General features: G+C 43.9%; 1 protein-coding gene across 2 annotated transcripts in view; it reads right to left on the bottom strand.

The window, feature by feature from the left end:
* The window catches only part of PARN (poly(A)-specific ribonuclease), a 242,473-nt gene that overhangs the window by 91,971 nt on the left and 136,953 nt on the right, over window positions 1–13,549 (bottom strand). For both annotated transcript variants that reach the window (XM_075319112.1, XM_075319113.1), the window contains exons 17-19: window positions 10,851–10,961; window positions 10,698–10,767; window positions 6,099–6,154 (exon numbers count right to left, since the gene is read on the bottom strand). In XM_075319112.1, the coding sequence (XP_075175227.1) occupies window positions 6,099–6,154; window positions 10,698–10,767; window positions 10,851–10,961 (237 nt within the window). The remainder of the gene's footprint in view (window positions 1–6,098; window positions 6,155–10,697; window positions 10,768–10,850; window positions 10,962–13,549) is intronic.

Below are 13,549 nucleotides of genomic sequence, written 5' to 3'. Positions count from 1 at the left end.
TTTTTTTTTTTAATTATTTCATGAATTTCATGAAATCATTTTAAAAAAAAAAATGACGTGAGCTTCGCCTAATTTTAGTGTCCAGCCGGGTACAACTAGGCAGCTGGGGATTGGAATCCACAGTGAAGAGTGCCCAGGCTTTCTGGGCACCCCCACTGCGAATTGCAGTCCGCAGCCACCCCAGAAAATGGCGCTTTCATAGAAGCGCCATCTTCTGGAGCTGTATCCAACTCTTCCAGCTGCCCTGATGCCGGGTGGCTAGCTAGGTAATAATGGAGTTAGGGCTAGCTGTATATTATCAGCTGGCCCTAAGCCCGAAATTCATGGTGTCACGCCAATATTAGACATGGCCACCATGAATTTCTAGTAATGATAAAAAAAAAAAAAAACAACACAGAAAAATATTTTTATTAGAAATAAAACACAACACAATTAGTGACTCCATCTTTATTGAAATAAACCCCCCTCCGCAGTAATCCTGGGTTAGGGTCCCGCGCCGTCCAATCAGGATCCAATATCATCTGATCGGTTTGCTGGAAGGCAAAGCGATCAGATGATGTGTCAGGTTAAACTACGTGAATCACATGACACATCAGCTGATTGTATAAAAGCCGATTATACAATCAGCTGAAGCATCAGTGCAAAAAAAAAAAAATAAATACTCACGTCTGTGCTGATTACCGGCAGCTCCTGCAGCGATCGGATGAGAGTCTGATCCTGTCCCATCACTGCAAGGAGCTGCCGGTAATCAGCTGATGAAGTCCCCTGACGGCAGGATCAGCTGATAGACGGCCGGGCGCGAAAAAGCCGGCGACACCACGAGAATCGATCAGCTGATGCGTCAGGTGACTGCATCAGGTGATCCACGGCCAGGTCCTGCAAGCTTCGTACGTGCCCCGGGGAGACTGCACACAGCCAGAGCGACGGGACAAGGGCTGGAAGCAGGCATGGCACCGGGACCCTGCAGACAGGTGAGTATGACATACACACACACACACACACTGTATATACACACACACACACTGTATATACACACACACACACTGTATATACACACACACACACACACTGTATATACACACACACACACTGTATATACACACACACACACTGTATATACACACACTGTATATACACACACACACTGTATATACACACACACACACACTGTATATACACACACACACTGTATATACACACACACACTGTATATACACACACACTGTATATACACACACACTGTATATACACACACACTGTATATACACACACTGTATATACACACACTATATACACACACACACTGTATATACACACACACACTGTATATACACACACACACTGTATATACACACACACACTGTATATACACACACACACTGTATATACACACACACACTGTATATACACACACACACTGTATATACACACACACACTGTATATACACACACACACTGTATATACACACACACTGTATATACACACACACTGTATATACACACACACACTGTATATACACACACACTGTATATACACACACACTGTATATACACACACTGTATATACACACACACACTGTATATACGCACACACTGTATATACGCACACACTGTATATACGCACACACTGTATATACGCACACACTGTATATACGCACACACTGTATATACGCACACACTGTATATACGCACACACACTTTCTTCCTCTGGCTGTGTAGAGCTGCTCTCTGTGTGATTGATCTCAGTGCATCCACAGGGAAGAGGCAGGGAGGAGGGTTTGGGTGGGAGCAGAGTGGGTGTATTAGACACAATGGGTGTGTTAGATAAGCCAGACACCGCCCTAGAGCCACAAAGAATTCTGGGACTTGTAGGAACTGAACACAGGAAGTCGGAGGAGAGATTAACCCCATCAGAGCTGGAGCCAGCAATGACCGTGTGCTGCTAGTGCACAATAAAAGCTAATTTTGCTGAAAAAACATAATAGATGTGTTGAGGGGCACATATTAGCAAGATTTATCAGAAAAAAAAAAAAAATCGGTTTTGGTAACTGGACAACTTCTTTAATACATATTGATTGCCAGGTTGGGTTGTGTGCACAACTTTTCTTGTCCAGCCAACAAAACGGTTGTATAAAAAGAATCCGGTAATGTATAATGTAAGTGTATGGAAAACGGATCCGCTAAGAATCCAACCATTATGCATTCAGTTAATGGATCCTGTCATATTCACTGCACATGCGCACCTACAGTTGGACTTAACGGATCCATTAAAAACAGATAAAACTGGTTCACGAAAGGGATATCATTTTACAAAGGATCCGTTTGAAAATGTTAAAAATACGCTCTAAAAATGCTGTCTATTGTAACCAATTACTGGATCAGTCTCAGGATTACTGGACATGTGAGCAGAGAATTAGAAAGCTGGAACATTAGGACACAGAGAAGTCCATATTATCACCAAATTATACCCAAAAAGCCAGATAAACTAAATCAGAAAGCAGTTGTGACTTAATTAAAGTTGGCGACGCAGCACACAATCATTACTCAAAGTAACGCTCCATAAATGCTGGATGCAGAGAGCCCGGAGGATTTAGATTGCATTGATGTGCAGATATCATCTGTACTCTGCTTGTTGTCTCCTGCAGACATTTTTTATAAAGAACGCTGAGGTGTGGCTCCCTCACTAGCTGCTACTTGTCATCACTTTACATTTTGCAGTTTACCTACTTATTAAGTGCACATCGTTTTTGCACCTACTGTCATGAGGCATACATCCCAGTGGTCACAATCTTGATGGATGAAGTGGTAACTGCCCGCAATAGGGCCACAGTATAGGAAACAGTAGTGTCCTCTGCTTTCTTCCCCAGTCAAAAGAGGACATGTCATCCGGTAAAGCATTTGCTCACAGTAGCGTATAGTTATAGCATACAACTCACAGAGGGGCTACCCAAACTTTTATCGGATAGTCCTCAGCCCAATTTTATACTATGGGACAGTGCTGACAAGCGTTTTATTTTCTCATACGGAGACATACATGAAAAATAATTCGCTTGGCAGCGTATCCCGGAAGGCTCACATCCATTCAAGTCAATGGGTGTGTGCGCAAAACATCGGATAACACTAGGAGGACATCCAATATACGCAGAGACGGACAATGGAGAAATTAATCTCTCCATCTTCTCGTCACCTGTGCTCGGATTCTTGTGGGAATTAAAGAGGTTGTCCCCTACTTTTACACTGATCGCCTAGCCTTAGGGGTACTTTGCACATTGAGACATCGCTACTGCAATCTCCTTGGGGTCAAATCGAAAGTGACGCACATCCGGCGCCAGTAACGACATCGCAACATGTAAAGCCTAGAAACAACGATAAACGATCGCAAAAGCGTTGAAAATCGGTGATCTGTGTAGCGTCGGTCATTTCCATAATTTCGCTGCAGCGACAGGTACGATGTTGTTCCTCGTTCCTGCGGCAGCGCACATTGCTGTGTATGAAGCCGCAGAGCGATGAACATCTACCTGCGTCCCGCCCGCAATGAGGAAGGAAGGAGGTGGGCGGGATGTTTACGTCCCGCTCATCTCCGCCCCTCCGCTTCTATTGGCCGCCTGCCGGGTGACGTCGCTGTGACGCTGCACGAACCGCCCCTTAGGAAGGAGGCGGGTTGCCGGCCAGAGCAACGTCGCAGGGCAGGTAAGGGCGTGTGAAGCTGCCGTAGCGATAATGTTTACTACGGCAGCTATCACAAGATATCGCATCTGCGACGGGGGCGGGTACTATCGCGCTCGGCATCGCTACAATCGGCTAGCGATGTTGTAGTGTGCAAAGTACCCCTTAGGATAGGTCATCAATGTCAGATCAGCTGGGATCCAACACCCCACCAATCAGCTGTTCTCTGTGCTCGCAGCATGCAACCGGAAATGCTCAGTCCGGAGTTGCGTCGTCTTCTGATAGCGGCCAGGTATTGCACATCTGCCTCCTATTGATCTGAATAGTAGGTGGATGCGCAGTACTTGTCCGCGGCAGCAAACGGAGCAGCTTGGGAACTGAGCATTTCCGCCCACCTGATGCCACCACACCAAGAACAGCTGATGGGTGGGTGTGTAGGGTGTCAGACCCCAGCCAACCTGACATTTACCTATCCTAAGGATAGGCCATCAATGTAAAAGTAGGGGACAACCTCTTTGATTCCCACGAGAATCGAAGCACAGGTGAGCAGAAGATGGAAAGATTAATTTGACCTACTGCAGGAAAAGTTCAGTAGAGAGGTTAATACATATATTGGAACTTTTCTGGTTTTTATACTCAGTTCACACACATTCAGACATCCGCAATGCACAAATTGACTGCAGGTATACCCAAACGTCATAGCCTTATATATCTCTATGAGGCTGCAATGCTCAAGTTATTGAAGGTGTATAACTTCAACTTGGGAACATAAAATCCACCTCTCATTTGCAGTAAGACACGAAAATTTGAGTTACTCATTGATACGGGCCAATCTAGGCTTTAAAAAAACCACAGTATACACAAAGAAACCTGACTACTAAAAAAAAATAGAGGCACATTCCCCTGTCTTCAGTGTTTACAATGGTCACATATAATCAAAGGCGAACTCTTTATACATCCGAGATTGGACAAAAACGTTTCCCAGATAAAGTTTTTTACGTACAATTCTTCTTTTGTGATAAATTTAAAGAGGTTGTCCACTACATATATGATATTCAGCTCACCGTGTATGCACCCTCTCCTTTTAGCATCTTCCCTGGAGCACGGAGAGGCACTTCGACGAGCCAAAATTATCCAAAATCATGATTAAGGGTGATTCTTTTCACCTGAAACGCGTAGCGCTGGTCATGCTATCTGTTTTGCCTGCATGTTGAAATAAACCTGAAGTCTTTTTCATCTGAAGAGCTAGATTCTTTTGCCGTGTTGTCCACTACATTTACATCGATGGCCTATTCTTCAGATAGGTCATCAATGTCTGATTGGCCGGGGTCCAGCTATTTTTGGTGTCAGCAGTGGCAGCAGGTAGCCGGAAATGCTCAGTTCCGGAGCTGTCCCGTCTGCTGATCGAGGCCGCGGCTTGGCACTGCACATCTGCCTCCCATTCAAATCAATTTAAGGTTGATGAGCAGTAGCCGGCCTCGACCACTATCCGAAGACGAGGCAGCAACAGAACTGAGCATTGCCTTCAGATACCAAGAACAGCTGATCGGCGGGGGTGCCAGGTGTCGGATCCCGGGCGATAAGACACGGATGACCCATCCTAAGGAAAAGTAGTAAATAATATCTTTCATTAAATGTCCATGTGGTCGCAGATATGTTGGGGAGACCACACCACATATCCGCAACCGCATATCACAGCATACGTTGGGACAATATCTGTGATCACTTTGTGGGTGAATCAATTAAATTTACTTTGACTGCATCTTCTTCAATTATCATATCTCCAGTGCTGAAAGTGTATACATTCATTAATTGAATTGTTTTTCTTCTGAGCATGGAAATATTCCCGAGAGCGAGCCCTTACACCTTCACTGCTCAAATCAGGAGAGCCATGGCCAGTCCGAGCAAAGATCAAAGATCTGAATGTGAATGAAAGGTCTGAATGTGCCTTTAAGTACACAGAGACTATTTATGCTTAGGTGTCCACTACACGTCCATTCTCATTGTACCTGTGCCATCCATAGTTTTGGTGTTTTATCCAATAGCACACAGGCAGTATATAGTTCTTTCTACAAGTCTATTTGCAGATTAATGAATGGGTCTGTAAATGTAACTGACAGCACATTGATGCCATCCGTACGCTGCCAGTTTGGAACAGTCAATTAAAGGGAACGCGAGGCTCAAAACCTGAAAGATCTGTCCAGATACTCTGATTAACTGGAGAATCCAATCAATAAAATGTCCCTATAATACACAGACTTGCTCAAATATTTAGTAACTTAGCAGTTCCTTTTCGTCCCCATCTGTTTAGGACAATTGGCCAAATCTTACAACTGCAGCGGTCCCTGAACTGTGCTTCTAATTAAACATCGCAAATAATCATTGTGTATGTACAACATAGAGGCCGAAGACGTCCCCACAATATTACTTACAGTCTGGACCGTCCAGATTGAGGTAAGGAATGTCTGTAATTCTCATCAAAAACAGCCTGAAAAGTCACAACAGAAGAAAGAAAAAAAAAAATTAAAAAAGGTTTCCAAACATTACAAAATGGAGTATAAATCAGTGTTATAAATGACACGCGGTGACTAAAGAAAATTACAGTTCCAGAAATTAAAAAAATAGCAAGATTACTTGTGAGTGCCAAATGTTTGCTGTGCCGCCTCCATAGCCACACAAATCAATAATATCCACAAACAAAAAATACTTCTAGTGACGACCACTAAAGCTGGCAATGGAGGGGAATCTTGATAGCGTGGATATTGCACACTGTCAGGATTCAACAATCTGCAGTCAAATAAGGCGGCTAAAGAAATTTCTGTTCCACTTAGTAAACTTATTTAACTGCACCAGAACATGCAGCAACTGATCCCAAGCAGAGGGTCAAGGAGCTTTATGCAATGGGTTACTATGGTTGGGGGGGGGGGTGGTAAGGTGCCTCATTTCTGGGGGGGGGTCTACCTTATTAGTGTCCTTGCTCCATAAACGCAATGTTAACTTAAGGGAAAATGTCACATTGATTTTTTATATGAAACCGCCAATGTAAATGGGTTTTACATGATGCAAATGTGAATCACTAACATGGCTTAAAATTATATATATATATATATATATATATATATATATATATATATATATATATATATATATATATATATATATATATATATATATATATATATATATATATACACACACACACACACATATATATATATATACACACACACACACACATTATAATATATATATTTTTATTTTTTTTTTTCCATGTATTAATCGTTATAAAAGTTTATATGCTTAAGTGAAGGGATCAGTCGTATCAGTCACAGTGCGGTACTTTTGCAGGGATCATTCACTGTCCGTCAAGTTCAAGTATGCTTTTTATTTATTTATATATTTTTTTTTTTAACTTTTAGAACTTTAAGATCTATGCTGAGTTCCACTAAGTACGGTCACATGATCCTGACAGCACACAGGTCCTGTATAGACCAATTCTAACAATGCTGAGCTTAGCTCCGCCCATTACAGTCACATGATCATAACACCACATAGGTCCTGCACTACCATTTCTCCGCTGCTGATCTCCAGAGCTCAGCATTGGATAAGTGGGTGTAATGGGCAGAGCTCAGCACACCATAGGAGAAGTGCAATGCAGGACCTGTGTGATGTCATGATCATGTGACTAATGGGCAGAGCTCAGCTCAGCACTGTAGAAGTGGTGTGCTGGACCTGTGATGTCACAATCATGTGAATGTAATGGATGGAGCTCAGCACTGTAGAAGTGGTGTGCAGAACTTCGGGGATGTCACGATCATGTGACTAATGGGCGGAGCTCAACAGAGAAGTGTGTGTGAAGGACCTGTGGTATAATAAATTACATTATAGGGGGCACTACTAAAAAAAAAAAAAAATATGATGTCTGAGCTTGACTGACAGTTACTAATCCCAGCAAAAGTGCCGCCCCTATGACTGAACCCTAAAGGTATTAACTACATTCACCTAAAACTCTTTTATTAAGATAAATACATGGATTTTTTTTTTCAAACCATGTTAGTGATGCAGATTGCAGCATGTAAAACACATTGTGGGCGGTTTAATATGAAAAAAACTACATGACAGATGCCCTGTAACCCAACTTCACACGAAGCGGGCTGATTGGTAAAAGCCGTACATAGGACTAAGGATTTACAGGGAAAGGTATAGGGTGACCTGAAGCATAGCTAATGCTGTAATCCTTAAGAACATTTACACTGCGGTTTTTAAGAAAAATAAAACAGTCTTTCAGGTACAACATTTGCACAGTTTCCTACTCAAAATAAATCAATACTTTGGTATTTAACCAGATTTTTTTTTCTTCCTTTTTTTTTACAAAATGTGCAGGTTTGTTATCTCTTCCCGGCCAGTGTTATTTCAAGTGGACAGAATCAAAGTCACGCTGTCTTTATGGGCCGGCCATCTATCTAATAAACACTGACAGGGTCCAAAATCAACACGTCGTACACTAACCCTTTGTATCGCGCCTGTGTGGATCTCCTATACGGACCCCGCGCTAATTTACGAGGAAGCAGTTAAACCAACTTCGCGCAGCCAAAGACATGCCATGAACTCGAAAACATTTATTTCACGCATAACTCAAATTGTGGCCTCTATAATCATTTCAGCACTCCGTGGCCCAGCGGGAGGGAAAATTTATCACCATACAAATGCACCTCTCAGCTTCTGCGAGCCTCCCTCCTCCAAATAAACGCGCAGCTAAGGGACTTCCGACAGCTGAAAATCATGGACCTAAGGCACCTCCCGGTCAGATCGGTCTCGAAACCTGCGCACAGCTCCGCAGGAAACAAGCTCTATTCATTTAGGGAATTTGTTTTTTAGTCTTTTTAAATGGATGCAATAAATAAACCCCTGCAAATGCAGACATCACCTATACAGACCTGTATTAAAAAAAGTGAATAAAAATATATATTTTTTTTTGCTATTGAAGGGACATCTGCAGCTCAAGCAATATAAAGCTAATTATATATTACTGAGGAGACTCATTAAAACGTGTGATTTTTATGTATTTGGAATATTGTCGTCTATTAGTGATGCTTTATTATAAATAAGCCACATTAGCTACAGCCATTGTAGAAATAGTAGAAAAAGGGTCTCTAAAGAGTAAAAAACAACATGCTCGCCATGACAGTTCCCAGATAAGGTCATCACTTAAAGGGAATCGGTCAGCAGGGTTTTGCTTCCTCATTTGAGAGCAGCATGATGTAGGAAAGGAGATCCTGAATCCAATGATGTATCACTTAGATTATTGGGAGCAGCCGTTCTGATACAATCAGAAGGTTTAGATATTATATTTATTCATTTATATAGGGAAATTAATTCCACAGCGCTTTACATACATCAGATTTAACATATAGTAGAACTTCGAGATCTGCCCCCGTCCACACCAGGCTCTTTATAGACATTGTACATTGAGAGTGAGGTGTCATCAGAGGAGGGCATGTAGGACTGCAGTTTGAGTGATATTGTAGTCCAAGCAATGAAAAGTCCTACTGCTTAAATTCCAGGAAAACAACAGATCGGACCTTGATAAGACAGGCATCCCTGAATTCTATGTTTTAACCCTTGCAGCATACCATCTTCAGCTTGCATAGCTAAAACCTGATGATTGGTTCCCTTTAAAGGAAATCTATCACCAGGATTTTAGCATATAAGCTAAAGCCAGTGCTATACTGGCAGTATCAGGCTGATTCTATACATACCTGTAGGGGGCACCTCGGCTGTTTAGGTTTTGAAATCCAAGAAAGTGAATTTTGTAAAATGAGCTGCTTCTTGAGTGACAGTTGCACTGGAGCAGATCATATATTCATAGTTATCCCTTCCCCCTGTTAGAATTAGCATAAGTATTATACAAATTATTCACTTTGTCTCTTGCAGGACCTGTGTGAGGTCATACCCATGTGACCTGGTATCTAGCTTTGGCGGCTGAGGCCCCGCCCCTTCTGGTCACATGGGTATGACCTCACCACAGGTCCTACTAGACAGTGAGTCGTTTGTATAATACTTATGCTAATTCTAACAGGGGGAGGGGATAACTATGAATATATGATCTGCTCCAGTGCAACTCTCACTCAAGAAGCTGCTCATTTTACAAACTTCACTTTATTTGAAAGCCTAAACATCTGAGCTGCCCACTACAGGTATGTATAGACTCAGCCTGATAGTGCCAGTATAGCACTGGCTTTAGGTTATATACAAAAATACTGGTGATTGGTTCCCTTTAAAAAGAATCTGTCGGCATAATTTCATCACCTAAATCAGTTATATGCACATGTAGCTCTTTCAAAAAACACAAAGCAATATCTTTACATGGCCAGTCCGCTCCTCTGTTACTGAGAAATCAGCTTTTGAACTGATATGCAAATGAGGCTGAAGATCTCATGTAGATCTAAAGCCTCTGTCACTCCAGCTCTATTTCCTGCCTAGTGCCACTTTATTCTTCTTGACTGACGGCTCCTTTTGCCTAAAGTCACACGGAACTGAGGCTGTCAGTCAAGCATGGGGAGGTGAGGATTGAGCTGGAGTGACAGAGGCTTCAGATCTACTATAGCTCTTCAGCCTCATTTACATATCAATTCAATTGTGGATTTCTCCATAATGGAGGAACAAATTAGGCTGAAGAGCTATGGTAGATCAGAAGCCTCTGTCACTCCAGTTCATGCTTCGCCTACCTCTGCTTGACTGGCAGCCTATATGTCATGTGACTTGTCATAGAGGGACACAGCAACCAGTTAATTAGAACAAAATGCAAGATGACTACAGTTTTTACACTTTATGCACGCAATTGAGGGCATATGTACATATCGCATTATTTATATTGCTGATTTCACCTGTAACTGGGGCTGCTGTATTTGCCCCAGCTACATGGAAAATTCAGCCTCCTGGAAGCAGAGCGGATTGGGTCTTATATGACAAAGCAGGTCCTGCTCCCACCATAGTCTCAGCGATCACAGAGTCCATGGCAAATGACTTACTTGTTAAAGAAAGGGGTAATCACATCAGACTGAATTGTGACATGAGTTTGCGGTGGGCTCAAAAATGTACCTGTTGGGACAAAACAAAAAAAATTAAAGCCTAAGCACCAAGTATAGGCACAGTACAGGCCAATAAACATTCAGCAAGTTTACCTAGATAGTCTGCCATAGAAATGAAGCACAGTCCTGTGATGTAGGCATCATATCCAGCTTCATGAAGTTGTCCTATGCTAGTATCATAACTTGGGAAACCTTCAGCACTCTCTGAGGAAGGGACAAGAACTTTATTAAGTTGGTGGATCAGAATTGCTGCGTTGTCAGAAAACTAAAGAATACAAATTTCACTGTGTAAATGAAAGTACTTTCCATAAATGTAATAGTATTACATAAGTATTTTGTATTGAAGGGAACCTGTCACCAGACTTGTCTCCTACAAGCTGTGGCCACCACCAGTGTGCTCTTATATACAGCATTCTGAAATGCTGTATATAAGAGCCCAGGCTGCTGTGTATAACAAACACTTATTATATTCACCTAGAGGGCGGTCCGGTTCGGCAGGTGCCACTGCGCTCCGATCCGGCGCCGCCTCTTTGCGGTGATCAACGTCCTCCTCCTACCGAGCCCACGGTGGATGACGTGTCCTACGTCAGACACACAGGCCGGCATTGAGCTTCTGAGCGGGCGCACTTTGATCTACCCTGCTGATGGAAGATCAAAGTATTGTAGTGTGCTGGTGTGGACAGACTTTAAAGGGGTGGTTCACCCATATTTTTATTGTCTAGTTCGATATTATATTGAGAAACAATGTTTCTCTCAAATACCTTATTTTGCCAATAGTGCCTGTGAGAGGCGCCATTGCAGACCGCTGTTCCCCGCTCCGGTGACGTCACGTCAAGTTCCGCACACGTCTCATCCCTGCGGCAGGCTGCAGTCTTCCTGACTCACTGAGCTGTGGGCGGTGTTGCACCACTCGTCACAACCCATCTGCTCCCTGCTCCCTCCTCCCTCACAGCAGAACGCTGCAAGCAGGAGACGCGCTGCGCTGTGACAAACGGTGAAACACTGACGTGACATCACCGGAGCGAGGAACAGCGGTCTGCAATAGCATCTATCACAGGCACTATTGCCAACATAAGGTATTTGAGAGAAACATTGTTTCTCAATATAATATCGAACTAGACAATGAAGGGAATTTTGTTTACTTACCGTAAATTCCTTTTCTTCTAGCTCTAATTGGGAGACCCAGACAATTGGGTGTATAGCTACTGCCTCCGGAGGCCACACAAAGTATTACACTTAAAAGTGTAAGGCCCCTCCCCTTCAGCCTATACACCCCCCGTGGGATCACGGGCTCCTCAGTTTTAGTGCAAAAGCAAGAAGGAGGAAAGCCAATAAACTGGTTTAAAGCAAATTCAATCCGAAGGAATATCGGAGAACTGAAACCATTCAACATGAACAACATGTATATACAAAAAAACAGGGGCGGGTGCTGGGTCTCCCAATTAGAGCTAGAAGAAAAGGAATTTACGGTAAGTAAACAAAATTCCCTTCTTCTTTGTCGCTCTATTGGGAGACCCAGACAATTGGGATGTCCAAAAGCAATCCCTGGGTGGGTAAATAATACCTCGTAGTAGAGCCATAAAACGGCCCCTTCCTACAAGTGGGCAACTGCCGCCTGAAGGACTCGTCTGCCTATGCTGGCATCCGCCGAAGCATAGGCATGCACCTGATAGTGTTTCGTGAAAGTGTGGAGGCTGGACCAGGTAGCCGCCTGACACACATGCTGAGCCGTAGCCTGGTGCCTCAAGCCCAGGACGCACCCACAGCTCTGGTAGAATGGACCTTCAGCCCTGAGGGAACCGTAAGCCCCGCAGAACGATAAGCTCGAGAATTGGTTCCTTGATCCACCGAGCCGGGCTTGATTTGGAAGCCTGCGACCCTTTACGCTGGCTAGCGACAAGGACAAGAATGCATCCGAGCGGCGCAGGGGCGCCGTACGATAGATGTAGAGTCTGAGTGCTCTCACCAGATCTAATCAAGTGCAAATCCTTTTCACATTGGTGAACTGGATGAGGACAAACAGAGGGTACGGGGATACCCTGATTGAGATGAAAGGGGGGAAACCACCTTAGAGATAAATTCCGGAACCGGACGCAGAACCCCTTGACCTGGTGAGACACCGGGAAGGGGGCCTTGCACGACAATGCTGCCCGGACAGACACTCTCCGAAGTGAAGTGACTGCCACAAGGAAAACCACTTTCTGCGAAAGGCGTGAGAGGGAAAAAACTCTCATAGGCTCGAATGGTGGTTTCTGAAGAACCATCAGCACTCTGTTCAAATCACAGGGTTCTAACAGTCGTTTGTAAGGAGGGACTAATCGGCAAACCCCCTGCAGGAACGTGCGTACCTGAGGAAGTGTTGCTAGGCGCTTCTGAGAAAATACAGAGAGCGCTGAGATTTGTCCCTTAAGGGAGCCGAGCGACAAACCTTTTTCCAAACCGGATTGCAGGAAGGAAAGAAAGTAGGCAAGGCAAATGGCCAGGGAGAAACTCCCTGAGCAGAGCACCAAGATAAGAATATCTTCCACGTTCTGTGGTAGATCTTGGCAGATGTGGGTTTTCTGGCCTGTCTCATAGTGGTAATGACCTCTTGAGATAACCCTGCAGATGCTAGGATCCAGGACTCAATGGCCACACCGTCAGGTTGAGGGCCGCAGAATTCAGATGGAAAAACGGCCCTTGAGACAGCAAGTCTGGTCGGTCTGGTAGAGCCCACGGTTGGCCTACCGCGAGATGCCACAGATCCGGGTACCACGACCTCGTTGGCCCGTCTGGAGCGACGAGGATGGCGC

The sequence above is a fragment of the Anomaloglossus baeobatrachus genome, chromosome 7 (assembly GCF_048569485.1).
Source record: "Anomaloglossus baeobatrachus isolate aAnoBae1 chromosome 7, aAnoBae1.hap1, whole genome shotgun sequence".
Classification (NCBI taxonomy): domain Eukaryota; kingdom Metazoa; phylum Chordata; class Amphibia; order Anura; family Aromobatidae; genus Anomaloglossus; species Anomaloglossus baeobatrachus.
The sequence above is the reverse complement of the archived record's forward strand: the minus strand, read 5'-3'. Positions and strand labels throughout refer to the sequence as shown.